Consider the following 27,600-nt stretch of genomic DNA (forward strand, 5'->3'; position numbering starts at 1 on the left):
CAAAAATTTCAAAATTCTGAAAAAACCTAAAATTCAATGCTCAAATTTAAAAAAAAATCTTAGAGATACAAATTTATATTATTTTTAAATAGAAGAATTAAAAAACAGTGTCCACGTGGTTTATGGGTGATCCCTATAATTTGTTTAACCCTCTAACGCCCATGGTTGCACCAGAGCACCACTCATTTTTCACTGTAAATTGAAATTTCTTGAAAACTAATGAATGAAATGATCTCATTCTTCCTGAATAGTGTTATTTAAGATGTTTACTGCCTCCAATTCAAATTCCATCCAATTTGGTCAATTCTGTAGCCGGGACCGTGGTGTAGGGGTAAGCGTGATTGCCTCTCACCCAGTCGGCCTGGGTTCGATCCCAGAAGGTCTGATCACGCCTTCCGTCGGATGGGGAAGTAAATGTTGGCCCCGGTATAACCTAGAGGTTAGGTCGATAGCTCAGTCCAGGTGTAGGAGTCGTCTCCCTGGGTCCTGTCTCGGTGGAGTTACAGGTAGGCAGTTGGTCGTTAGTTCGAATCCCGAGGTGGATGGAAGCTTAGGTGTAAAAAGAGGTTTGCAATTGCCTCAACAATCAAGCCTTCGGACACCTAGTTTCGAGTAGGAATCCCGTAATCGGGAACGCCAAGGCAATGCTGTAGAGCGAATAATTTGATTTTTTTTTTCAAAACCGCAAAAAATCTCGATTTTGCTCTGGACGGGAAGGGGTTAAACCAGAGTAAATCGAATTAATTGACATTTCTTTCCAAATGAAAACTCCAGCTTTAAACTGTGATTAAAGTACACAAAATGATCAATTTTATTCCCCTCGCTTCCTCAAAATCCATACTTGCTCTGCGTTTGGCGCCGACTCTGCCGGTTGGAGGACCACATGGCCTCAAGCTCCTGCGCATTGTCCGCCGCCTTCGACGCCAGGTACGTAATGTGCGATTTCCGCTTGCTGGTGCAGCTCCAATCCCCGGTGAGATGTCCCGTCGGCACGAAGCCCGTCTCCTCCTGCAGCTTGCGGCGCAAAAAGTCCTCCTTCGTGGGCACAATGTCCGACGAGCTGATGTCGATGATGTTGACCTCGTCCAGGCGGGCCCGTTTGGCCTTGTTGCCGCCGATAAGCGAGGCCAGGGCGCGTTCGTTTGCGAGATCTTCCGCTTCCGCTTGCGCTTCTGGAATGGGTGCCATCTGACTGTAGTGGCCACTGGAACCGGGTTGCGGTTCTTGTTCCTCGGGAGTTTCAAACTTCTTGACCGTCTCTGCCATCCGGGCGGCTCGCTTGGCCACCATTGCGTTGATTTCGTTGGCGCTAATCTCCGGCAGGGCTTCCTCCTTGTTGAGGGAGAAGAAGTCCACCTTTTCATCGTCGCTATCGTCACTTTCCACGGCTTTGGAGTCCACCTTCTTCGGGGGTGGCTTCTTGGCGGATTTCTGCTCGGCGTAGACATTTCTCGGTCGATTGGCCACCGAATCCGGTATCAGACGATTTACGATGGGTTTGCTAGGCGCTGCAGATGACGCACTTGGTCCCGCTTGAGCAGCTGGAACCGTGAAGGACACTTCCGATTTCGGACGTGGCAACATTCCAAGCAACCCTGTTCCTTTCTTAGGCAGTTCCGCACCGATGACTGGTTTAGCTTTCGGCTTATCAGCATCGTCGTCTTTAAAGTCCCTCAACGAAGGAATCGTGATCTGAACCTTGCCGTTCCGCATCTTGGGAAGTGGCAACTTTGGAAGTGGTTTGACCACTTCCGCTGGAATGGCCTTCTTCCGCAGAAACTCATCGTCCTCTTCCTCCTCGACGTTCAATCCGTTCGTAAGCTTTTTTGGAGCTGGTAGCGGAAGATGGGCCTCATCTTCATCCTCGATGGGATCGTCCTTTTCCTCGAAAGATCCGTTCTGCTGGGGTTTGTTTACGTTGTTGGTGGTTGGCTTACTGGTTTCGACAACTACTGCCGATGGTCCCGATTCCTCATCCTCTTCCTGATCGGACCCTTCGCCACTACTGTAATCGTACGCAACGAGCGACATTTTCACAGAAATTCAAGCAATTTTCGAATAAAACTAGCCAAAGCTGAAAATCACACGAAAACACAAACAACACTTTTTTTGTAAACGTCAAAACATTTGAAAGGACTTGATCATTACACCGTTGAATCACACCGCAAGCCCAAACAGATTAAGAGGACAGTGCAAAATGAAATGAACTGTCAAAAGGATGTGATCCTGGCGCGCAGCCCGTCATTGTTTTCCTAAAATTAACTGAGTTTTTAATCGAAAATTTAGTGCAAAATGTTTCACAATAAAATACGTAACATTTTACAGGTAGGTGGTTTATAAATATATGATTTTTGTTTCTAAATTTTGTTTGGGAAGCTGAATTTCGTTTCCCTATAATAATTTTTGAATCGCAAATTACACTGAAAGAAATAGCTTAATCAATTTTAACCTATCAAATTTTAAATATAGTTATATTGACGTAGGACTAATTATTTTTGCTGCGATTATTTAAAAAAAATCTTTGTTCAGTTTGTAAGAACCAGCCATTTATTTTAACGTTGAGATTGTTAAAAAAAAACATGTTTAGTAGATTTAAATTCAATTCATTTACGTATTTACATATTCTTAGGAAACGGCCGAGAGAATCGAAAAACTGCATGTTCCGTACGAAAATGAGTTCAAAATTCAAATACAACACCTAAATCTGAAGGAAAAGGTTTGTTGCATTGTACATCAAATTTAGTTTTTTTCATCCAATCACAAAATTTATCTCGCAGTCCCTGCTCCAAGAATATCTCTACGCCCACGAGTGGAACCTCGGAAGCGCCCGTGTTTTATCAATGTTCAAGAAGGCAAGAATCGTTTCCATCTCAGAATATGTGCTGCGATTACACTCCAAGGATGCCATTCAACAGGTGATGAACGACCTGCTGGAAGCTGAACCAATTCTTCTCGCAGAACTGATCAGCAACTCGAGTCGGGACTCCGAAGTGTTCACATCGCTCAAAGACATTCTGCACGAAAGCTTCAGCACGGTTTTGGACGATTTGCTGGAGAATCCCAGCGTTATTCCGTTTAACTACCTGGAACAACTTGAACCACATTTGACGGACCAGGAAATTGAGCGCGTAAGACTACAGCATCTGCAGCTTCTGCTGCGAAAAGATTGCACGTGTACACTTCAGGAAGCCATCGGACGACAGGAACAGTGGAGATCGGATGCGAATAGGAACAAAGGAACCATTTTGGGGCAGATGATGCGGACTGTGGTTCAGGATACGGTTTGTAGTTTTGATACTTTACTAGGTGCTGGAGAAAAGCTCGACGCGAACGTTTCTTGGAAACACTATTTGACTTTGCTGGGAATTGTAGCCAAGGCAGCGACTAGCGAGTATGTGAATGTTCTGCGGGTGAAAGGAGCGGTTAAGAACATGTTTAACAAAATTTTAGCGGATGGGAGGTTTGAAACTTTGCTACTCTTGATGTTGACATCACGAGAAATTTGCGCAACCGACGAAAGCATTCTTGGAAGCTACACCAGCTGGTACAAGTACATAATTGGTGAGATGACCTACCGAGTTGATAAAGCTCAGTTCATTGCGGTTATGGGATTGATGAACAAACTAGTACCGTTGGAAGAAAGCGTGGAAATCCTGAAAGTTCATGCAAGCGTCTCTATTTCGTTCCCATCGCTTTGCATGGAGCATGTGGTAACTTTTAAAAATCTTTGTAAAAGTAGGATAATGAACATCGAGGAAGCTAAATGTCGACAAGAAGGTGTTCAACCCCTAGATCCAGATATTTCGATTGTCATCGACTCGGATGATGATTAAAATAGTTTTTTACAGTTTCAAGAAATTTTATTTCGTATCACCCTCCTTTTGTATAATAAATTACATGTAATGTCCATGACCTTTTTACTTCGGAAAAATATAAACCTGTCCCCTTATTCTACAGTGCGGATTTTTGCTCCCCACGATTCCCTCCAGCCAGCGGATTGTCTCGTTCATCCCAGATCGTCACCCCGTCGCATGCACAGATTTTCTTGTAGTTCTCAAAGATCCCAGCCGCTCGTGCAATAATCCCACAAGCCAACCTCTTCTCACTGTCCGCCTCCGCCACCACCACGGATCGTCCAATGAGGTCCCACACGGCAAGTTTATCGTTCACGAATCGTACCGTCGCCCGTCCATTCTCGTCCGAGCTTATGTCCGCAGAATCGTACACATCACCCACGGAATCACATCCTGCGGAAATGTCACCACACTCGTGCACGTTCAGCTTGTAGGGACGGCTCTTCGCCAGGTTGTCGATAACGCCATCTACGACGGTGCCGGGTTTGTCTGCGGAGATCGCACAAAACCGGACCACACCTCGCACGTTGCTCGATTCGTTGCCGTGGTCCACCATCGAAACGGCCGATTGACCTATGAAGGGGTTTGTTAATTAGTTCATTATTTTTGGCGAATGACCATTTTAGGTTAAAGTCACGTAAATTAAATAAATAACAACATTATTTTTTAAAATGTTTGTGTCTGAAGGTGAGTCTAGGAGTTCGAATAAAGGAGTATAATATTTTTCGAGCCATTTTATTGCCTTTCAAATGGCCTTTTTTCTAAAAATAATTACTAAAAGATAATGAATAAGGTTGTTCAGTTGGAATTGCTGGTCGGCGTTAGTACTCGCAGTCCAAAAGCCGCCAGTTCGAATTTTAGGAGGTAAGGTTCCTTGAATTTAAAAAAGAATGTTTGGATAGTCATGGTTTGGGTGCTCTCTCCATTCAAGTTTTCCATCTAGGGTCGGGCAGAAACTTGACACAGAGACCACAAAATACCTGGGGGTTGTTAATGTGGATAGTTTGTTTGTTCTAAATGGGCTTGTAAATGGGTCATTATTTTCTCAATAAAAAAATATTTCGAATCAGAAGTCAACTGCTGTACTGGCGAGTACCCGTTTCAGCCGTAACCCGACAAAATTGTTAAACAATATTTTAATTCATACTAAATGGCATTTTTCTAATCCAATTTTCAACTCCAATGCTTCAAACTTATGTGGAATATTCGATTCTAAAAAAAGAGCCGATAAATTGCCGTTTTAATATATAAATTATATTTATAAAAATCGTGAAATTATGAAAAATAACAGCGATTGAAAAAAATCTAATAACGCAGGCTTAAAGCCCACTTTTGACTGACTTTTGACCTAAGGAAGTGTGGGTGTTGAAGGTTATTCCAATAATGATTTTTTATATAAATTTTCAACAGTAACTTGCAAATACTATTAGAAAAAAATGTCAAACGAATCCTTAGGGTACATTTTGAAATGCTTCTGAAGACCTTTCATTGTTGTATTGAAATTCGACAAGATTTACGAAAATGCGAGCAATTTTAAGATTTTTTTTTTGGACATCTACAAAAACTGCCTTGTAAGAAGTGCTTTTTCGAGTGATTTGCAAAATTACTCCGACTATAGAGTACGTAGTCCTACGCCAAAGCCTCACCTCCAAACCCAGACAGCACCGCCTTCCTTCCAGTGGCCTCTATCTTGCGCTGAATCTCAATCCACGGAGTTGCCGTGTCGACCAGCACACTACCCTTGGCCACATCGATCTGAACCTGTCCGATTCCGGTGAGGGCGCTCTGCACTTCCTCCGCACATCGTTCGCCGGAAATCTGAACCGCAAATTCAATCTAGAAAAGTCGGCATGAGTAATGTTTTTTTGTTTTCGGGTTGGTGTAAACTTTGCTGTCTCACCTTGATACTATTTCGATCGGTCATTTTTTGCTGCTTAAAAATTAGCTGCTTGAAGAAATCGATTAACATTAAACACGTAAATAAGTACGAATTTGCGAATGCGATAAATGCGAAGCTTAAAATTTATTCTGTTATCAGAATGTTTACAACTGCACTGAAACAAATCGCCGGTTCGGCGATTACACCGCAATACCGTTCACAGCTGTCAAAGTTGGTTTCATGTTGAACTGTCCGCCCGCGCAATGTTTTGATTTGAGGCGCGATTTGACAGAATCAAAACAGACACACAAAACAGCAGCTCCTTCACTTTGGCTGATGAGTTCGCGAATCTCTCGGGGAAAATTTTCAATTATTTATTAAATCCGCTTTAATAACGCAGCAATTAGTGGTGAAAAATGTTTACTTTGGTAGTGGCAAAGCCGCGCGAGCTGTAGCTGGTGAGTTTTTTTTGGTGTGGCAGCTTGTGGAAGAAGGACGGTCATCATCGGAACGGGAGTGTCCTCAGGGAACCGTCGTCGACCTTGGCCGGGGAAGCAGTTTGGAATTAAGGTAATTGTTTTACGAGTTTGTAATAGTGGTCACCTTTGGGGTCAATCAACCGTGATCGGACTGGCTCCACAACACTTGAGCACGCACGCAACCTTGGGACGGATTCTGAGAAGCAGCGATCTCTTTACACACAGCCTCCCCCTCTCGACGCGAGCAAGATATTCGTTGGAGGTCAGCTAGTCGCGACACAAATAAGCAAAAATGGACTTAATACAACGATAATACTGTCTGCTGTTGCGAGAGCGCGCCCCGAGCGTGTCATATTTCACTTCTTCGTGTTACTTTACATCTTACATGTTTACTCAGCGGGCAGCGGGAACTTAGTCAGGTATAACTTAGAACTGGCTTAGCCTGGTTCTAATTGAGCCAGTAAGCTCGAATCGTTCAACGAAGATCAATCTTGTCCATAGAAGAGTTAAACTGTTTTCAATTTGTGCATCCTTAAAACTTGTTGCAAGCAATGCAAACGGAAGACACTGACCAGGAACAGTCCGGAAGCGCTGAGGTGGCCAGCGATAATCCACTGCAAGCTTCCCCCGGAAGTGCTGGCTCCAATCCAGCTAACGGTTCGTCCCACAAACATCCCTTCAAATTCACCCACATTTAAATTAATCTCTTTTCCAATTTGTCACCAAATCTATCTCTCTTTAAATTTTCAAAAAAAAATCTGCACACATAAATCTCCCTCACTGTGTTTGATGTTGCACACACACACGCCCTGCATTCCCATGTGCCCATGTGGTGATCAGCACGCCTGCTGCCCGTCCTCGACCGTCGATCGATCGATCGACCGGTGTTTGTTCGATGGGATGTGCCGTGTGTGATGCACGAGTTTTGTTCCGTCGACGGCGAACGCGATTGAGTAAATATTTTTATTGACGGTAAATTGATTATTGTTTGTTTGTCCAGCCAGCCGGTCGGTCGGTTGGTGGCGCATCCCACGGTCGGTTCCGTTTATTTGTTGTTGCTTTCTATTTTGGTCGATCACATGGGACTCTGCGATCGGAAGGTTCGATTTGATTCTGGCATGAGAAAGTGTTTTTAAGGGAAATCATGGGGTTACAAGGGGTTTAATATAGCTTTAAATCAAAATATTTTATAAAAGTTTTTTGTTTCTTACTCCAATTTTTTCAAAAATTATATTACGGAAATTTTCTAAGTCTCACCAAAACAACCCACCATTTACAAATGTCGAGATCTCAGCAACTAATGGTCCGATTTTCAATGTTAAATCATTCGTAAAATTTTGCAATCTTTTCGAAAAAAATATTTTCAAAAAATTGAATCAAGACTAACAAAAGGGCCAAACATTTGATATTACACACTTTTGAAATGTTAGTCTTGATTCAAAAGTTTTAAAAATGTTGTTTTTGAAAAGATTGAAAAATTTCACGAATGCATCATGTTTTAACATTGAAAAATCGGACCATTCATTGCTGAGATATCGGCATTAGAAATTGGTAGGTTGTTGGGTGAGACTTTAAAAAATTATATTTTCCTGTTTCTTTTTCTTTAAGCCGCTGTATCTCTGCAACCAGAGGTCCAATCTTCAATGTCTCTCAAACAACTATATAGCAAATTTTCTGAACTTTTTTAAAATAATATTTTTAGAAATGGTCACTCATGATCACTATTTTTTAAAATCGTAAAACTGTAGATATTTCGCTAAAATCTAAATTTTGGTTGCTATATCTTGAAAACGGAGCCCTTCATCAAAAAAATCCGTAAAGTACTTTTCGATAGCAAATTCAATTTTACATAAAAAATAGGTAAATTTTTGTTGTATCAAATTTCGGTTTTTTTTTTTCAAAAATCACTATTTTAAAAAAAATATAACTCTGCGGCAGATATTTCGACCATTTTCTCTATAGCTCAAAAGTTGCGGGTTTTTGTCCCCTAAAACATATAAAAAAATCTCGAAAATCAAAAAAATACGTATTTTGTAGAGGTGGGCAAAAAAGAGCGAGCCGCTCAAAGAGCCGGTTCACTGAAAAAGAGCGAAAGAACCGTGGCTCACTAAAAAAGAACCGCGGTTCTTTTGTTACTCCGGTCTATTGAAAGAACCGTTTCAAGGCGGCATGGTTTTTGTTATGTATATAATTTATTGAACTTCAAAAAAAAATGTAATAGAGCAGTTCTCTACGGAATCGGTCTTTTTTCTATAATTTTTATTTTTGTATTTTTTAATTCGGCTAAAACTTTTTTGGTGCCTTCGGTATGCCCAAAGAAGCCATTTTGCATCATTAGTTTGTCCATACAAAAATGATATGTTAAAATTCAAAATTCGGTATCTTTTGATGGAATTTTCTGATCGATTTGGTGTCTTCGGCAAAGTTGTAGGTGAGGATATAGACTACACTGAAAAAAAAATGATACACGGTAAAAAATTTTTTGGTGATTTTTAATTTCACATTTTGTCACTAAAATTTGATTTGCAAAAAAACACTATTTTTAATTTTTTTTATTTTTTGATATGTTTTAGAGGACATAAAATGCCAACTTTTCAGAAATTTCCAGAATGGGCAAAAAATCTTTGACCGAGTTATGATTTTTTGAATCAATACAGATTTTTTCAAAAAATCGAAATACTGGTCGCAAAAATTTTTCAACTTCATTTTTCGATGTAAAATCAAATTTGCAATCAAAAAGTACTTTAGGCACCGTTTTCAAGTTAAAGCCATTTTTAGGTGTATTTTTGAAAAGCTGAGAAAATTCTCTATATTTTGCTTTTTCGGACTTTGTTGATACGACCCATAGTTGCTGAGATATTGCCATGCAAAGGTTTAAAAACAGGAAAATTGATGTTTTCTAAGTCCCACCCAAACAACCCATCATTTTCTAATGTCGATATCTCAGCAACTATTGGTCCGATTTTAAATGTTAAAATATGAAAAAAATCGTGAATCGATCGATCTTTTCGAAAAAAATATTTTCGAAAATTTAAAATCAAGACTAACATTTCAAGCGGGCCAAACATTCAATATTACGCCCTTTTGAAATGTTAGTCTTGATTTAAAATTTTTGAAATTCGAAAATTGAAGTCGATTTTTTGAAAAAATCTGTATTGAATCAAAAAATCATAACTCGGTCAAAGATTTTTTGCCCATTCTGGAAATTTCTAAAAAGTTGGCATTTTATGTCCTCTAAAACACATCAAAAAATAAAAAAAAAATAAAAATAGTGTTTTATTGCAAATCAAGTTTTAGTGACAAAAAGTGAAATTAAAAATCACCAAAAAAATTTTACCTTGTATCATTTTTTTCAGTGTAGTCCATATCCATACCTACAACTTTGCCGAAGACACCAAATCGATCAGAAAATTCCATCAAAAGATACAGAATTTTGAATTTTCACATATAACTTTTGTATGGACAGCTGCCAAATTTGTATGGAAAATTAAATGGACAAACTAATGATGCAAAATGGCTTCTTTGGGCATACCGAAGGCACCAAAAAAGTTTCAGCCGGATTAAAAAAAACAAAAAAAATCGAATGACCGAAATCTCAGAGAATTGGGTCCTAAAATGAAGCTTAGATTGCTGATATTATTGTTCACAGCGATAAAGCTTATTTTTCTGAGTACAATGACCCTTTGTACGACCATAAAGAGCTTAAAATGGATTTTTAAATCAATTTTGAAAAATTAACCTCGCGATCCTTCTTGACAGAAAAGCTCCTACTTGACAGGTCGTTCCAAGGGGACCATAGTTGATCCATCGAAAAAATGTTGTCTTGTCAAAAAAAAAATTTGCAATAAAATGAAAAAAAAAGTGATCAGAAATGGTTTTTAATCGTGTTTTTTACCGTTGTACATAAAAATTGGCATAGGGCTTTAGTACCCAATTGCTCAATATTAAATTTGTTTTTGAGGATTAAAAAATGCAATTTCAAATATGTCCATGCTTAAACAAATTAATCCAAAAAATAAATAATTTGTACATTAAAGTAAAAAAATTAATCAAAAAAATAAATGATTTGTACATTAAAGTATTACCGGAATACAAATTTGAGCATTTCAAATTGCATAATTTATAAAATATATTTCCCAAAAATCTAGAGATTTAAAAAAAATGCTTTTGTCCGATTAAACTTCAGCGTTTATAAAAAAAAAGTTCACAGAATATTTTCTTCCAATAAAATATCAGCATTAGTTCAATTCTTGCCGAAATAAACGAAATTTTAAAATTAATTGCATTTTTTCAGCATCCTAGATTTATGTTTGGATGCCATTCAATTACACGAATGTTTAGGTTCGAGTAGAAATCTTGACATAGAGACTACCAAAACCGATGGTTTTCAAGGGCTCTCCTCGTTTTCAGTTTTAATTTTTATTAATCAAATAATATAAAAGTCCAATGTGAAATAACTTATTAAATCACACGATTCTTTAAAAAAACCCTTTCATTCCTAATTTTGAAAAAGAGCGAAAGATCCGTTCAAAAGAGCGGCTCTTTTTAATGAACGAACGAAAATGAGCGGCTCCTAAAAGAGAGCGGTTTGCCCACCTCTAGATTTTAGGAAATTATGTTTTTGTGAATATAAAGTTAATTAAAAAAGGCATTTTTTTCGTGTACCTATTTTTTCTTAATTGTCGCAAAAATACCTACAACTTTGCCGAAGACACACAATTGATCAGAAAATCCACTCAAAACTTACAAATGTTTGAATATTTACGTACCATTGTTGTATGGACAGCTGCCAAAATTGTATGAAGAATAAAAAAATACAAATAAAATCCATTTCCGGTCTTGGTAGAGAATTGCTCTCGTTCGAAAGCATTCGATTTTGTATAAGAAGTAAAAACCTCAAAAAACAGGTACTGAATACAAATTAACTCAAGAATACAATACCTATTATCAAATCTCTCCTCAGCACTAGCATACTTACATCCTTGTTAGTCAGCGGCAAAATATTTGTGCCCTTTATTTTGCATCCAGGTTGCACTCACCTTTCACTCGTCCCCTCTTCTGTGCCTGTTATCAGTGTTGTGTGTTTGTGAATGCTGAATTTTGTTTTTTTTTTTTCAACACCCCCATTCAACTCCTGCCCCACCAACGTTGCTGTCGTCTTACCTTTCTCGCATCTCTATCTCATCGCATCTCAAGTTCTCCGTGTTCAGTTCCAGTTTGAATTGTTTGCCGTGCGGAGGTGTCTTGTTCTGTTTCTGTTTCTATTTCGGTGTAATTTCACTTTTCTTTCACAATGCTCGTAGAGCATCTCACCGTTGAGAAGGTCGAGGTTGACAACCTTATTCTGTACTTGAGCACGGTGCCGCAAGAGCAACGGCAACCGAAACGTGACCGCATTCGTAAGGATTGTCTTTTTTTTTGTTTTTGCCTTTTCTAGTTGTTTCTGAGTGTTTTAGTGGAAGTTTTGATCAAATAAAATAAATTTTCAAGCTTTCACTAGCAACTAATCTAATCTTTCATCACAGTTCGTTCACGTGTTCGCTATTGGCTCAACGACATCGTCGATGAGATGCGCAAGAAGAGTCCCGCCTCGGTCCAGAAATGGGTGGACTCGATACAGATCCCACCGGCGGGAGCCGCTGGCGGTCCCACGGTGGTCATCGATCCGGACGAACCAGGTCCATCGGGCGAGCAGCTAGCACATCCGGACCAGCTGACGGCTTCTGCGCCGGATTGTGTGATGGAACCAGCGGCGATCGAGGATCACGATCAGGTACTTACTATGGCAGCTACGCCCCAAACGCCGGCCCCGATGGTTTCGAGCTCCGATGAGGAATTTATCCCCTCGGAGGAACCCGCAGCGGTTGATCACAAACCGGAGGGCGGCGATCGAGGATCGTCCTCGATCAGCATAAAAAATCTTCTGTCGAAAAAGACGCTGCTGGAGAAGTTTAGCCGCAGCAGCACCAACCTCGAGCAGGAGCCCAACCACCCGGAAGCCGACCACGAGGAAGCGTCGGAAGCTCGTAAAAGTACCTCGCTGGCATCGATCGGCAAAATCAAGATCAACGAATTTTACGACAAGCTCAGCATGAACAAGGCCAAGTACAATCTGATCAAGGCGAAGAAGCTCGATCTACGCAACATGCTCAGCGGTGGAAGCCAGCGGCAAACGCCGGTCGAGGAAGCGCTGCCGGAGATGGTGGTTGCCGTGCCGGAAGCGGAGGTGCAGGCGGCGGTGTCGTGCGCAGATGTGACGCTGGCGGAGAGTGACGTAGAGTCCAAGATGATGCAGTCTGAGGCCAGCGGCAAGCTCAGCACCGGCGACATCTACGAGTTCTCGTTCGATGAGTCCTTCCCGAAGGACGAGGACATCATTCCCGACGTCAGCGAGGACGAGGAAAAGGAAAACCTGGACATTCCGATGCAACCACCTCAGCAGCATCACCATCAGGCTTACGATCACTACCTGAACCCGCCGAAAGCAACGCCGTACAGCACCCCCCGGATGGGCATCGGCAAGATTGGCCGGAGTTCGAGTGAAAATCCACGCGCCAACAAGCGGTTCAACCTGATGGAAATTGGGCGCAGCTTCAGCGAGATGAACGACGACGACAACTTTGTGATCAGCGAGTGCAACAACAGCTGTCCCAATCCGTCCTCGCTGAACACCAGCTCCAGCATCAACAACAGCAGCAGCAACATCCTGGCCCGGTCCGTGCCGGTCAGTCCGATTCCGCGCACGTCCAGCAAGCTCAGTATTCAGCAGGAGAACAACTCGATGTCGGAAACGCCGCGACGTCGCAGCGCCATGCTCATGAAGGACAGCTCGCTGCAGTCCGACTCGAGCCGGTGCTCAAGCGTGGAGAGTTTACTCAACGCCCGCAAACCGGACCCGGAACGGATCCTTCTGAACTTGGGCTTCGGCCCGGCGCCGCACAGCACGGACGTTCTGTCGAAGATTCCCAAAAGGTTCGCTCGATGAGCTATCTGGTTCAACAAATTTCTAAACTTTCGCAACTCTTTCGCCAGATTCCTCAAACCGTCCCAGGTGCGGGGCGTCGACACGGAAGCATTCCTGCGCCAGCAGCAGCTGTCCATGCACATCCACGAGAATAGCGTCCTCGGCTATCGCGGACTTGTCGGTAAGTCCACTTTCCCCGAAACCCTCAAATGTTAAACCAAACAATCATTCTATCCGCGCGCGCGCGCGCTCCCAGTAACCGCTCCGAAGGTGGTGGTGCTCTTTCTTTCTCCACACATCATGTCCCACCGTGCGCACTTTTCATCCGCCGAGGTAAATCTGTGTTAACAAAATCACCATTAACCCATTTCTTTCATTATCTCTTTGTCTCCAAAACCCGCAACTCATTTTCTTCCTGTCGAACACCTAGCTGACTATGAGAAGTTGCACATCTTGCAACGCTTTCAGCAGCGACCAATGTAAGCTAGCTAGGGCAAGGAAATTGTCCATCATTACCGCAAAGAATCACAAGCAAAAACAGTTTCGAAAACCCTGAAGGTACTGCTCCACTGTCAGCGAACCGAATGAAACGTGATTTTGCGTCATAACCTCACTTTTGTGCTCGTTGTCGTTCCAACTTACAACTGTTTCGCTGTTTGAAACACTTTGCTGCACGGTAAAATTTGTTGAGTGCGTTCTTGTGTTATTCTATCTACCTTTCTTACTATCACGTGTTCAAATATTTATATTTCTACTCTTTTTAACACCTCTTGTTACCCTTTGTTCACATTTCTCTTGCTAGTTTACTTTTAGATTTTATAAGATTGCTGTTATGCACGTTACCTACCCACCATAACAACTTTTCACAAACGTGTTTTCCTCTTTAAACTCATTCGCTCCTTTGGTCTCTCCTCAAAATACTCTTGCGTCAAGAGAGAGGAGTACCGAAGTTCTCTCCTGATGATCTCAATCTAGAGTTTTTATTTGAGAAGATTTTAAAACCATAGGAAATTCCTTTAAAAAAAAACTCTAGCTTTGTACTTTTCGCTCAATGCACTCTATTTCACGCCTTTATTTGAATTGTAATTTTGGTACGGTAAAATCTTCTTAAACGCAAAAAAAACTTTACGAACGAGTCTCTCTTCTCTCTTTTGTGAGATATGGGTACAATGAGAAAGATTTTCAGGTATTTCTAAGGGTGCCTCTACAGCGCGGTAGTAAACTCGCCTCCAGTTTATCGTTATTTTGTTTGCTCCATCAAATAAAAAATTAAAATAAATTTTCTCATATTTTCAAATTATTAAATTCACTAAAAATATAGTTTCTAATCACTTGGGACTGACTCGATCCTGGCTATCCCACCTCGATCCGCAAAAAAGACTAAAAATATAACTTCTAATCACTCCTGAAACATTCGAAAAAAAACGAGTACCAACCTGTACAAACAGATCTTTTTTGATTAATTCAAATTTTAAAAAAATTGCAACCGCATAGTTTTTTTTTAGTTTTTAGTTGATACAAAACATTTTTTTAAGTTTTTTTAAATTTTTCTTATTCAAATTTGAAATTACTGCCTCTTAAAAACAATCAAAAGGTTGGTAAAAGTTTTTAATGATTTCTATTGATCCCATTTTTTTAATTGTTGTTATCTTGAAAATTGTGGATCTTATTTTAAATGTTAAATACGTAAACAACAGTGTAGTGAAATTTATTCATATTTTTGTATAACGAATTTTTGTATAAGAGCAATTCTAGCCCAAAACACATATTATCTTATGCTTATATATGGGTAATTCTCCGCCAACTCACACAGCAGTTGCCCCGACCCCTCTTCGATTTGCGTGAAACTTTGTCCTAAGGGGTAACTTTTGTCCCTGATCACGAATCCGAGGTCCGTTTTTTGATATCTTGTGACGGAGGGGCGGTACGTCCCCTTCTATTTTTGAACATGCGATAAAAGAGGTGTTTTTCAATAATTTGCAGCCTGAAACGGTGATGAGATAGAAATTTGGTGTCAAACGGACTTTTATGTAAAATTAGTCGCCCGATTTGATGGCGTACTCAGAATTCCGAAAAATCGAATTTTTTATCGAAAAAAACACTAAAAAAGTTTAGGTATGGAGTCTGGCAACACTGACCGGACTCAGTTGTGCTGGAAATCGCGCTCGATTCTTTTCGATTTTTTTCGTTGTTTTAAACCGCGTTTCGGGTCAAACAGTGTTACAATCGTTGAAGAAGTTTCGAGTCCATTCGGGAAAGATGGAGTTTCAACATAATTCCGTCATTTTAGTGCATTTTAGGAGTGATTTCGTTTTGGTTCCTGCTACGACTTCGCTGGAATCAAAAGCAGTTAGCATAGCATTTCGCATGTATTGGTGTGCGCCAGGGCTGGAAGGAGCTTGTGAGCTTGTATGCGTACAGACAGTGCAAATCGCAAATTTTAGGGTGGCACACGAATTGAATTTGGAAGAATAGAGATCTCCACGGTTTCTCTCACGCACACAATGATTCTGTGTTAGTATTTCTGGAGCAACATTTGAAAGGGGCGGTACGACATTACTCTTACGGCATTTCAATACACGCGTTTAAATGGGACGAAAGGCCGTAACAGCAATGTCGTACCGCCCCTTTCAAATGTTGCTCCAGATTTGTATTTGAAATATTGTTTTGGATTTGAACGATTGTGATTGGCTGAATTCCAAGCAGCTGATTTTGTTTACAATTTTTTACGCAGACATAGGCAAATCGAGTAGATCAATCGTCTGTAAAAACCAGCTGTTTTCCACGTGCTCGTGGTATAACAAAGGACACAGCTGATTTTGACAGACGAATTATTCTACTCGATTTGCCTATGTCTGCGTGTAAATTTTGTTACAAACTAACACACTCTCGCGCGTGGATATCTCTATTGAAGGCAAATAGAAGTGATGGGATAAGTGGGCTGAAAATGAAAAAGTGAGCTGAAAACGAGTGAATAATAGCGAGCGGATGGTTCTCAATAGGCTGCTGGTGTGGCGAGTTGATGTTGAAGTTTGTAGTGCAACACAGCAGACGCCGGCTGTGTGTTGGTGTGGTGACGAGCGTTTTGAAGCACACCAGCTGTCGAACGTGTTAGGGTGTGCGTGCTGAGAAGAGCTTTTGGGGAGAGAGAAGCTTCAAAAGCTTCCGTTGCGCACGGCTGGCCGATGTGCTTGGCGAGTGCGGATGGTGGTGGGGGGATTGTGAGTTAAGTGTGGTGGCGAGAGGTGGAAGTCGCAGCTGCTCTCAACTGCTGTGAGAGCCGGCGTCGGGGCAGTGCTGTGTGTCGGCTGCGTTACTTGGTGTTGGTGCACATCCTCGTGGCGCCTCTTTGTGCGTACCCGTCGGTTTTTTAACACACGGACGGGCTGAGATTGTATGATGGTGTGCTTTCATCGTTCTGGCGGTTTTCGGCTCTGAGAGCGTGCTCTCAATCTTGCTTGCTGTGGTGGGGTTTTGCGATGGAAAACGTCGGGCTAGTGTGGCATAAGTATTTTAAGGTAGGCTCGTTCGTTTTACACAATGTTTGTGTACGTAGCATAAGGTAAGTCTAATTTGTCTTTCGAGGATAGATTTTTTAATTTTTAATTTGTGTTATACTTTTTGCTTAACAGTTTTTAGTCTAACACTGTCACTTTAATTAATTTGATAACTTTAATTTTAACTTAAATTACTAACATCTCCGTAAACCTGTTTTTTCCTTATAATAAAATGTCATCTTTTCTTCAACAGAGAGCGAGTTGTGGCGCTATAACCATGGCAAATAGTGTCCCGGGCATTTGTGGAAATACAATGTCCCATCCCAGAGGGTCCCGGAGCACCAAAACTTCTTAGCATGGTGGCTCCCAACGTTTAACTACCTAAACAAACAGGAACGTGAGCGGGGGATCCCCACGTTTCTTCCTCCCCTGTAGATTCAGAACTGCATTGTTGTTTGAACATTCGTGTTCACACTCAATCCAATTCAACGAATCATCTTTGCGGTAAACTTTACGCAGTTGGCCTGGCCGCTTCGACGTTTGTGATGTTTCAATGCATTCTAATGCAATGGCGCACTGCAAATGTTGATAATGACAAGAAGATGCTAGGCGTAAATCAACCTAAGGCATTCTCCAGGATGCCCTCGAAAGACTGGCTGCGCTAGGGTTAGATTAGATTAGATTAGATTAGATTAGAAAAAAACACTAAAAAAGTTTAAAAAATTCTCCCATTTTCCGTTACTCGACTGTAAAAAATTTTGGAACATGTCATTTTATGGGAAATTTAATGTGCTTTTCGAATCTACCGTGACCCAGAAGGGTCATTTTTTCATTTAGAACAAAAATTTTCATTTTAAAATTTCGTGTTTTTCTGACTTTACAGGGTTATTTTTTAGAGTGTAACAATGTTCTACAAAGTTGTAGAACAGACACAAAAATTTCAATATATAGACATAAGGGGTTTGCTTATACACATCACGAGTTTTCGCGATTTTACGAAAAAAAGTTTTGAAAAAGTTACTTTTTGCGTTTCTCTTTGTTTCTTCGTCCGTGTCTGTCGCGGGTGACCATGAACGGCTATGATCGATGACGACCAACTTTTTCAAAACTTTTTTTCGTAAAATCGCGATAACTCGTGATTTTTATAAGCAAACCCCTTATGTCTATATATTAAACTTTGTAGAACATTGTTACACTCTAAAAAATAACCCTGCAAAGTTAGAAAAAACACGAAATTTTAAAATGCAATTTTTTGTTCTAAATGAAAAAATTACCCTTCTGGGTCAATGTAGATTCGAAAAGTACATTAAATTTCCCATAAAATGACATGTTCCAAATTTTTTTACAGTCAGGTAACGGAAAATGGGAGAATTTTTAAAACTTTTTTAGTGTTTTTTCCGATGAAAAATACGATTTTTCGGAATTCTGAGTACGCCATCAAATCGGGTGTCTAATTTTACATAAAAGTCCCTTTGACATCAAATTTCTATCTCATCACCGTTTCAGGCTGCAAATTATTGAAAAACACCTCTTTTTTCGCATGTTCAAAAATGGAAGGGGTCGTACCGCCCCTCCGTCACGAAATATCAAAAAACGGACCTCGGATTCGTGATCAGGGACAAAAGTTACCCCTTAGGACAAAGTTTCACGCAAATCGATGAGGGGTCGGGGCAACTTTTCCCGATTTCGTGTGAGTTGGTAGAGAATTACCCATATGCCATTTTTGTTTAAATAGTACCAGTTTCACATTTGAGAAGGGTGTAAGTTATTTAACCCCTTCGCGCCAAGGGCAAAATCGAGATTTTTACGTTTTTCGTTATAAGGGCCGGTATGCTCTTCAAAAGAAAGAGGGTCAAGAAACAGCTTTACGAACGGCAGAACAAAAAAGATGGAACGTTTTCTTGGGGCCTTTCTTCACCCTCTCTGGCTTACTTTCGCTACCGCTGCTGCACATTTGATTTTTTCTTGACCTTACATAACTCGTACCGTAAACCGGGGTGACTTTGATAGGATTTCAATTTGTTTTTGAAATATTTTCCAACAGGTAAGGTTTTTCTCAAGATTATTATTTTTAAAACATGTACTGGGATAGGCCACACAAAGTCCATGCACTATTTTGGAAAAAAAGTTTCTTCAATAGTGTTTAGAAAAATAGTTACGTTAAAAATTCTTAGTTTAAATTCAGGGGTGACTTTGATAGTCATAGTTTTTCTTGTTAAAATCATATTTAAAATGTTCAAACTTTATTTGTACGTTAAATGTACCATCACTAAAGTAGCTGATATAGTTTTTAAGAAAAAAAATCAATGTTTGTATTAAGTTAACTAATTTTATAAGCTTTTTATCAACATACTAATAAATTTTACATAAAATTGTTGAAAAGTAGGAATTTTGCCTGAAATTTATTAAAACTAGTTTTGTTTATAAAATTATCGATTTATATTGCATTTTAAACTGAATACAAAGCACGAATCACAAGTTTTCACATTTTACATGAAATTTGTTCAACTGAAATTGCCTATAAATTTGGAGATTTTGTTTAATTGTGTTAATTGAAGGACACATAATTTTTATTATTTACAAACTTATTTAACATTCTCCTAGTGGAAAATTGTCCAAAGAACCCGAACAAGCATTCCGTTTTCCGATTCAAAATCATGTTCATTGAGAAAATCATGACACAAGTTTTAAATAATGACTTTCATCAACATTTTCTTAATTATAGTTAACTAACTTTTTAAACATTTCAAAATTTTATGCAAAGTTCTTCTTGAGGTACTTTGAGCACTTCTCTACCACGGTCAGTATGATTCTGAACCATTCCGTACGTATTTTAATTGTACTCTTCATTTTGCAGAAAAATCGCAAACCTATCAAAGTCACCCCGGCTATCAAAGTCACCCCATTTTACGGTAACTGTATCGACGAAATTGGATGAAATTTTAATGGTTAACATTCTATATAAACTAAGGCAGGTTGAACCAAGTTGAAAAAATGCATGGTTGCAGAGAAATTTAATTTTGAAGACAAAAATTAGTGGTGCTCTCAGCTCTGGAGTAACCATGGGCATTAGAGGGTTAAATATTTTTGTATTTCGTAATTTGAATATTGCTGTATCTCGTAACGGTGCATCATATCAAAAAGTGGTCAGAGACAAACTTGTAGGAAATTTCTCGCTTACTTTTTCAAAAGGTCTTATGTACATAGGGAACCGATAGCGCATAGTTGTTTTGAAAATGTAATCTAGATTTAACAAAAAAAAAACATTTAAAACATTTAATGACAAAAACATGCCACTTATTTTTTGATTTTCAATATTAGAGTGGAGATAGGGTGAGATGTTACAAAAAGAATAACGAAAAATGCAGGATGGAGCAACTCTTCAAAAAAATTACAAAATCATTTATTAAAACTGTTTTTTTAATGGTTTAATCGTCAAAATGACCATTGTCCCAAATCGAGTAATTGTGAAGATACAGCGGTTTATAAAATAAAAATGTTGAAAAAATCAGTTTTTTTTTGTGTGACTTTTGGTTATTTTGGCTATTCTGAAATCTCGAAAATCTCACAACCACAATCTTATCTAATCAAAAAAAAAAAAACAAACAAACAAAATCGTCTGTCAAACACTACTAATTATAAGTTTGCACTTTAAGTCCAGTACAACAATTAAAAAAAACTAGGTGCTCATACCAACTCTTGTCATTTTGGCCGATTTACATTTGTAGTAAAAAAAAACTTCTTAAAATTCTCAAGTTATAAATTATAAAATTCCAAAACAAGAGAAAATCTTAGTTTTAAAATTTTAGATTTTTTGATGTTCTTAAATTTTTGATTTTTTTAAATCTATAAATACAATCTAATCTAATCTATCACAAGTGCAGCCAGGCCGGAGAAAGCATCCTAAAAGAACTTATTGTTAGATTTACGCCCCATGTTCTTTCTTGTCAATTATATCAATGGTTGTTTGTATTACATTCGAGCATTCCCGAGACGTATTACCGTCATTAAAGCGGCCAGGCCCACTGCGATGCTTTAACCGCACAGAGGATTCTGCGAACGGATCATATATTACAAAAACTACTGGGGAGGAAGGATGCGTGGACATTAGGGAGACCAGAAAAATAAAAAATTAGGCATTTTTGCAAATATTGAGCCCAATCGATTAAGGTGCTATTGAAAGTTGAAGTTTGTATGGGAATTTCTAAAAAAAATATATGGTGGAAGACAATTTATTTAATTGTTTCCCTGTATACCAATATTGTGTTTTGTTTCTAATGTGAAATTTAACGATCTACAATGTTGTCCAAGAGTGCGAAGCGATCCGAATTCTTATTAATAAAGTTATTAGGAATTTAAAAATATGTTTTGTATGACACGATTTTTTTTTACCAGCTTTATGGTTCTAAAGCAGGGGTGCCCAACCTTTTGGCTCTGCGGGCCAGATCTAATTTTTCTAAAGCAGTGGCGGGCCGGAACTAATGTTGATAATAGTTGAAAAAAGTTAAAAAAAATATTTTTTTTTTATTAGGTTGTTTCAAATAAATAAACTAGTGTTGCAAATAAGATTCGTAAATCTTGATTTTACGAAAGAAACAACAATGATATCTTTGAAAGATGTGTTTATTTGATTTATTTTTATTTTGTTTTGGTTAAAATTGTATAATAATTGTTTTTTCGATTGAGATCAAATACGCTGATATCATTAACTCAAAAAAAAAAAATACATTCAAATTTCGTAGTTGCATGTTTTTTTTTTTAAGTTTGAACAATCAACGAGACAAGATAAAATTTATTGAAACGTAATTTGGATTCAAAGCATCTTTGCGAAAAAACTAGTTTAGATTTGTTTTGCACATTTATTCAAATATTTTACAAAAGATTTCAAAATTAATTTTAAAGACATGAAATTTAAAAATGTGTAGAAAAATATATATCTGAAAGTTTTTATTTCGTCATTCTTCAAATTTCTTGGAATAATTGAAGCTTATGAAAAAATGGCTGTCTGATTTCTTGACTCAATTTATTTTTTTTTTTAGATTTGAAAAATATTTGTAGCGATCTTTATTTTTGATTATTTTTTGCATTTTAAAAGCGTTTTTCCAGCAAAACTTTATCATTGAAAAGTCTGAAAAGTATCTGAAAAAAGAAACATTTTTGCTTACTCGTTTATGAAAAAACAATTTTAATAAAAATTCTCAAAAAAGAAACAATTCAACTAGAAGTGAAAACAGCCAAAACATAAAAAGAAAATTAGTGTCTTTTTGCACATTTTTCAAGTTTAATAATTGATTCAGAAAATATCAATATATAAACAATAAGAATCAAATTCAAACATAAAGAATCTTTAAATGTGAAATTTAATCATTTTTAAAAAGTATAAAGGTAAAATTCAAACAAAACGTTAAATCAGCAACATTTTATGTAAAAATAAAAAAAAACAAATAAATGTTTTGTTATAATATCTCAATATTTTGTGTCAAGATTATTTTTTTAAATTTTGACATTCAATTTATTTATTGAGTTTTTTATGAACAGCCTTTAGGGCCGTTCATAGAACTACATATTTTGAAAAACCGTCGCGGGCCGGATGAAATGGCTTCACGGGCCGGATCCGGCCCGCGGGCCGGACGTTGGGCAGGCCTGTTCTAAAGCGACCCCTAAACCTTAACCGATTTGGCGCAAAATTGGCACAGAAGCTTAATTTTGCCTAAGTCAAGGGGTTAAATTTTTTTTTGCTAAATTTTAAGGTGAAGCCGTTGATAATTTTCGTAAAAAAATGAGCATCACTCTAAAATGCTCTGTATTGAATTCAATTTAACGAATTTCTGCACCAAAATAAATCAGCATGTACCGGTTGTTGCCTTCTTGAAGCCACTGACAGAATTTTTGGTCTTAAAAAAATCTGGAGTTTTTTTTTTTTTTTTTTTTAAAGGTCCAACAAACCAAATTTCCAGTTTTCATAAACCTATTCATAAAAAACTACATATATAAACACAATTAAAAAAGAACTCTTGAAATATTTAATTTTAGAGTTCGTGATCACTCTTATTTTTTAGTTAGCTATTAGCTTAGTTTATTATTATTTTGATTATAAACTCAACTGCTAATTAAAACTTAATTATACTTTGATTAACGTATCGATGTGTTGAACACTGAATAAAGATATGTTTGCCACCCTATCCCGTATTTGCGTGTGTTGTGGTTTTAACTTGTCCGCATGATTTCAAACATTTTCAAATAATCCCTTTTTATTCTGCATGTGCACGAACCAGCATCGTTATCTCTAGTCAAACAAATTCAAAGAACCCACTTCCGTCCCAAATTCAGGAAATCCTCACATCCCTCCCTCGATGATCGTGGCCAAAATCATGGAACGTTTCCAGGAAAACGAACGGGGTCGGCTGGTGCGGGGAAGCGTCCCCGGGCCCATCGATCTGCAGCAATCCGCGGCAATGTCCGGCCTCCACCATCCTAGCAGCCGCGAATCCTCCGGGCCTCCGTCGCCCATCCCGATCCCACGCCACTCGTCGCTTGCCTCCGAGGGACGGATCAAGTTCTAGAGGATGTTCTTCTAGGCCCGTCCCTCTATCTCTATTGCGGTCGTACTACGCGTACACAACCATACTTTAGCTGTAGTATTAGGTATTACTTTGAATCGCACACATTAATACACCCACACTTACAAATCTGTTTTAGAAACTTCTTTGAAGAGAGCATTGAACGAAGCAACAAGAAACTTGCGTGCAAGTTTTAATACAAATCTCAACGCTATGCTGTCCGTCTGCTCTCTGATGTCCACTCATGACCTATCGAGCTTTAGAAAACCTTTCGAATCTCTACATTCCTTGCAAAGGACTCTACCCTCGGGAAATATTTTCGGGACTCCCCGCTACAATTTTATACGTATGAAACTACATTCCTCTCTAAACCAGAGCGCGTAACTCAGTATTTCTTAGGCCGAAAGGGTTACACAAGACTAGATACAGACACACTTAAACTTATGGCACGGTTTATTCATATTTTTGATAGTGATTTTCTCGAGCAGAGTAAGACTTTGGACCTTATGACAAAAATAAATCAAAAAAGAGAATGTTGGGAGAGTAGATTTATCACAGAATACATAAACCGTTATCAATTACGCAAATCTGCCTGTAGTACGCGGACTCAATATGATAAGAAACAGATCTGATGAAAGTAAGCTCACCACTGTTTCTCAACTATTACAAAAGTGGCGTTTGCAAACCGTTTTACGATTTTTCCTAACTGTCTTTCACTTTCACACGACTTAAATCATACGATGGGACGCACCACTTTTTAACTTAGAGATACGTACTATTGAAATTTTTTACATGTGAAACGGTGGGGAAAGAAATCTTAGCCGCACCTCCGCCGGTTGTTAAGACAGGCAGCAATTTGAGATCTACTTTGAAAAAATTAAATTCCCTGAATCAAAATGTTAGGAAAAATGATTGAACCATATTTATACACACAAATCCACAACCTACACAACTTGTAGTAAAACAGTAAAAAATATATCAAGCCCTTGGCAATCGTTGTTAGAAACAACTCGTCAGCATTTTGATCGTGGTAGTTGGTAATATCACTTCCTTTGTTTTTGAAACCGATGCCAAATTACAGAAAACTACACAAATTGTGTTGATAAAACATACTATCATGAAACTCTTTCACATATTTGATCTATAAAACTAGAGAAAATTAGATATTTGTTCTGTAACATGCACTACAAGATAGGGTAGGGTAGTCATCAATGAGACACTTTTGGTTTTCAACTTTCAACGATTTTTCTAATTTTTTCATCAGCATGTTTTCATGAGCTTATTGTTGCATTTTATTTCTTTTAGTGTGTTCTAACATTGACCGAAATATGAGATCGATTCGACATGTACAGCCAGAGTTATTCAACTGTCTCATTGTAGACGCACTTGGCAGGAACAATGAGACAGCTGGGGAACAATGAGACACTCTACGAAAATCAATACTTTTCTAGTAAAACATCATGTTTTTGTATTGTTCCATTACAGATGACTTGCCTTGAACATTTTAGAGCAATTTTGCCAACATGAAACTTTAATTAACAAAAGTTATACTAAAAAGTATTTAAATTTTGTAAAATTCATATATTTATACCAAATAACTTTGTATGTCTGGTTAAATGAAGTTAAAACTCTATAAATATGCCAAAAATCACTTTCCATTCATGTTTTGAAAGATTTACATGGATTTTGAAATGTTTAATGAAGAAAAATCAAAGTGTCTCATTGTTACCCATGGGCTAACATGAGTGGGGAACAATGAGACAGCCCTGGATTCTGGGTATATTCAAAATTTTGGCCAATTCTAATGAAAGGACATTGTAGCCCAACTCAATCCCTATGGAACGTCGAAAGAAATTTGAAGAAATATTAGTTTTGGTGTAAATGGCAGCCTACGAGCGAAAAAGTATTTTTTGTCCATAATTTACTTTTACACCTCAGAATCAAACATTTATGAATAACTTTTCAAGGGAGCGTCCATAACCAAAGCCACTAATATGGCAGACGTGTATCCCGTAGACAAACCTTTCCCCCAAATATGAGCCTGATTGGTTGAAACTACGAATTGTGAGAGCCATTTTATCATTGTTCCCCGTGTCTCATTGATGACTACTCTACCCTACTGAATAAAAGCGCAACTCTCATTTCTTTCGACTTCCCCTGTTTTTCCACTTCGTTTGTTCCGAAGCGGAAAGAGGTAATCGGGAAAAATTTAACCCTGACAAAACAAGTTATTGTAACTTTTGACCAAAATGACCTAGATACATATTTGGACAAAAAAAAACGATGATGCCACACAAATAAAAAGAACTGACCGTAATCCGAAGTTTCCGGGAAACTTGATTTGACATTTTCTGACATGTAACTAAGCTCCACAATTAGGATTGGTAAAAAGAGCCTGCGGTTTCGCTACCTTTTTCTAAGTAAATTTAGCATCAACATTTCCCGCGCTCCTAATCCTCATCCCTTCCCCGGTGAATGGTGGAGATGGGAGCGGCCGGCAATAGCGCTGAACAATCACCACATATACATGACGAAATCCAGGCTGCAACCCGCTAAGATCACCATTGCGAATTTTTGGCATGTAAGTTGACAGTTAAATCAACCTTTGAAACGGATTGTTCGCGTCTTATTGCAGAGAGATAGTACATACTACGATTGACTATTTGGAACCGGCTCCGCGTATTTATGGCCAAATCGGGATAAATATAAAGAAATTAGGAAATGTGGATGTTAGGAAATTGAGAAATTCAAGAAATAAGAAAATTAAGAAATTAGGATATTACTGCCCACCATTGAAAAAACGGCTAATATCCACTTTTGACAAAAACGAGATATTAGCACCAGGTGGTAGAGGATGTTCCAACGCATCTTCTGAAACTTGAATTTTACTGAAATAGTGTTTAGACTTGGCTGCCGATGCGAAAACCAAACGGCTAATATGCCACTCTTATGGAAAATTGCCTTGACGGAGATTTTGTGACAAACACTAAAACGCGTTTTTCTCGGAATACTTGATTTGGCATAATAGCCGAATTTTCAATTATGGGCAGATTAGGAAATAAGGAAATCAGAAAATCATGAAATTATGAAGTTAAGAATTTTGGTAATTAGGAATTTTGATAATTAGGAAATTAAGAAATTACGAAATTAGGAAATAAGGATGTAAGGAAATTAGGAAATTTGGCAATTAGGAAATTAGGAAATTAAGAAATTAGGATATTAGGAAGCTAGGAAGTTAGGAAATTAGTAAATTATAAAATAAGGCTAATGCAAATGTTTAAAGTTTTTCATACATTCTCAAATTCTTAAATTCTCAAGTTCTCAAATTCCTAAATTCGTGCTGGCCATTTCATTAGGGCACATAACTTTTTTAGACAAGAGTTTGTCCCTTTCACATCTCACATCAGTCATTTGAGTGAAAGGGATACACTATTGTTTACAAAAGTTATGTGCCCTTTTGAAATGTTGGGCTCCAATTCTTAAATTCATAAAATCTTAAATTCTTAAATTCATAAAATCTTAAATTCTTAAATTCTTAAATTCTTAAATTCTTAAATTCTTAAATTCTTAAATTCTTAAATTCTTAAATTCTTAAATTCTTAAATTCTTAAATTCTTAAATTCTTAAATTCTTAAATTCTTAAATCCTTAAATTCCTAAATTCTTAAATTCTTAAATTCTTAAATTCTTAAATTCTTAAATTCTTAAATCCTTAAATTCTTAAATTCTTAAATTCTTAAATTCTTAAATTCTTAAATTCTTAAATTCTTAAATTCTTAAATTCTTAAATTCTTAAATTCTTAAATTCTTAAATTCCTAAATTCTTAAATTCTTAAATTCTTAAATTCTTAAATTCTTAAATTCTTAAATTCTTAAATTCTTAAATTCTTAAATTCTTAAATTCTTAAATTCTTAAATTCTTAAATTCTTAAATTCTTAAATTCTTAAATTCTTAAATTCTTAAATTCTTAAATTCTTAAATTCTTAAATTCTTAAATTCTTAAATTCTTAAATTCTTAAATTCTTAAATTCTTAAATTCTTAAATTCTTAAATTCTTAAATTCTTAAATTCTTAAATTCTTAAATTCTTAAATTCTTAAATTCTTAAATTCTTAAATTCTTAAATTCTTAAATTCTTAAATTCTTAAATTCTTAAATTCTTAAATTCTTAAATTCTTAAATTCTTAAATTCTTAAATTCTTAAATTCTTAAATTCTTAAATTCTTAAATTCTTAAATTCTTAAATTCTTAAATTCTTAAATTCTTAAATTCTTAAATTCTTAAATTCTTAAATTCTTAAATTCTTAAATTCTTAAATTCTTAAATTCTTAAATTCTTAAATTCTTAAATTCTTAAATTCTTAAATTC

At 37.6% G+C, this 27,600-nt stretch overlaps 4 protein-coding genes across 8 annotated transcripts; 2 read left to right on the forward strand and 2 right to left on the reverse strand.

Moving 5' to 3' along the window:
* Positions 1-775: 775 nt before the first annotated feature.
* LOC120420060 (proline-rich protein PRCC) lies at positions 776-2,128 on the reverse strand. Its single transcript, XM_039582974.1, has one exon. The coding sequence runs from the start codon at positions 2,029-2,031 to the stop codon at positions 829-831; it is 1,203 nt and encodes a 400-aa protein (XP_039438908.1). The 5' UTR covers positions 2,032-2,128; the 3' UTR covers positions 776-828.
* A 50-nt stretch (positions 2,129-2,178) lies between these two features.
* On the forward strand, positions 2,179-3,907 carry LOC120420061 (uncharacterized). The gene is made up of 3 exons (XM_039582975.2): positions 2,179-2,325; positions 2,630-2,716; positions 2,778-3,907. Exons 1-3 carry the CDS (start codon positions 2,293-2,295, stop codon positions 3,831-3,833), a joined length of 1,176 nt encoding a protein of 391 aa, XP_039438909.1. The 5' UTR covers positions 2,179-2,292; the 3' UTR covers positions 3,834-3,907.
* A 43-nt stretch (positions 3,908-3,950) lies between these two features.
* On the reverse strand, positions 3,951-5,894 carry LOC120420062 (copper chaperone for superoxide dismutase). The gene is made up of 3 exons (XM_039582976.2): positions 5,755-5,894; positions 5,501-5,690; positions 3,951-4,427 (listed from the first exon to the last, which is right to left on the reverse strand). Exons 1-3 carry the CDS (start codon positions 5,821-5,823, stop codon positions 3,952-3,954), a joined length of 735 nt encoding a protein of 244 aa, XP_039438910.1. The 5' UTR covers positions 5,824-5,894; the 3' UTR covers position 3,951.
* A 259-nt stretch (positions 5,895-6,153) lies between these two features.
* Positions 6,154-24,242, forward strand: LOC120420059 (uncharacterized). 5 transcript variants are annotated; one of them, XR_005605814.2, is made up of 6 exons: positions 6,179-6,303; positions 6,762-6,869; positions 11,738-13,184; positions 13,245-13,357; positions 13,607-13,852; positions 23,004-23,143. XR_005605814.2 is itself a non-coding variant. In XM_039582970.2 (5 exons), the coding sequence occupies exons 2-5, from the start codon at positions 6,764-6,766 to the stop codon at positions 23,234-23,236; spliced, it is 1,899 nt and encodes a 632-aa protein (XP_039438904.1). In that variant the 5' UTR covers positions 6,179-6,303; positions 6,762-6,763; the 3' UTR covers positions 23,237-24,242. The 5 variants fall into 5 exon arrangements, 3 of the variants coding, with proteins under 3 accessions (XP_039438906.1, XP_039438904.1, XP_039438905.1); XR_005605813.2 differs by having other exon boundaries at positions 13,607-13,734; XM_039582970.2 differs by lacking the exon at positions 13,607-13,852 and having other exon boundaries at positions 23,004-24,242.
* Positions 24,243-27,600: the final 3,358 nt, after the last annotated feature.

The sequence above is a fragment of the Culex pipiens genome, chromosome 3, assembly GCF_016801865.2.
Source record: "Culex pipiens pallens isolate TS chromosome 3, TS_CPP_V2, whole genome shotgun sequence".
Taxonomy (NCBI): domain Eukaryota; kingdom Metazoa; phylum Arthropoda; class Insecta; order Diptera; family Culicidae; genus Culex; species Culex pipiens.

What these genes read in the sequence shown, in the direction of transcription:
- LOC120420061 (XM_039582975.2), top strand. Translation starts at nt 2,293, where the DNA reads ATGTTTCACAATAAAATACGTAACATTTTACAG. An exon ending in AAATACGTAACATTTTACAG is followed by an intron (nt 2,326 to 2,629) that starts GTAGGTGGTTTA and finishes ACATATTCTTAG; the next exon opens with GAAACGGCCGAGAGAATCGA. An exon ending in ACCTAAATCTGAAGGAAAAG is followed by an intron (nt 2,717 to 2,777) that starts GTTTGTTGCATT and finishes TTTATCTCGCAG; the next exon opens with TCCCTGCTCCAAGAATATCT.
- LOC120420059 (XM_039582970.2), top strand. Translation starts at nt 6,764, where the DNA reads ATGCAAACGGAAGACACTGACCAGGAACAGTCCGGAAGCGCTGAGGTG. An exon ending in TGGCTCCAATCCAGCTAACG is followed by an intron (nt 6,870 to 11,737) that starts GTTCGTCCCACA and finishes CTTTCATCACAG; the next exon opens with TTCGTTCACGTGTTCGCTAT. An exon ending in CGGCTATCGCGGACTTGTCG is followed by an intron (nt 13,358 to 23,003) that starts GTAAGTCCACTT and finishes TCCCAAATTCAG; the next exon opens with GAAATCCTCACATCCCTCCC.
- LOC120420062 (XM_039582976.2), bottom strand. Translation starts at nt 5,823, where the DNA reads ATGTTAATCGATTTCTTCAAGCAGCTAATTTTTAAGCAGCAAAAAATG. An exon ending in CCGATCGAAATAGTATCAAG is followed by an intron (nt 5,691 to 5,754) that starts GTGAGACAGCAA and finishes CGACTTTTCTAG; the next exon opens with ATTGAATTTGCGGTTCAGAT. An exon ending in GGTGCTGTCTGGGTTTGGAG is followed by an intron (nt 4,428 to 5,500) that starts GTGAGGCTTTGG and finishes ACCCCTTCATAG; the next exon opens with GTCAATCGGCCGTTTCGATG.
- LOC120420060 (XM_039582974.1), bottom strand. Translation starts at nt 2,031, where the DNA reads ATGTCGCTCGTTGCGTACGATTACAGTAGTGGCGAAGGGTCCGATCAG.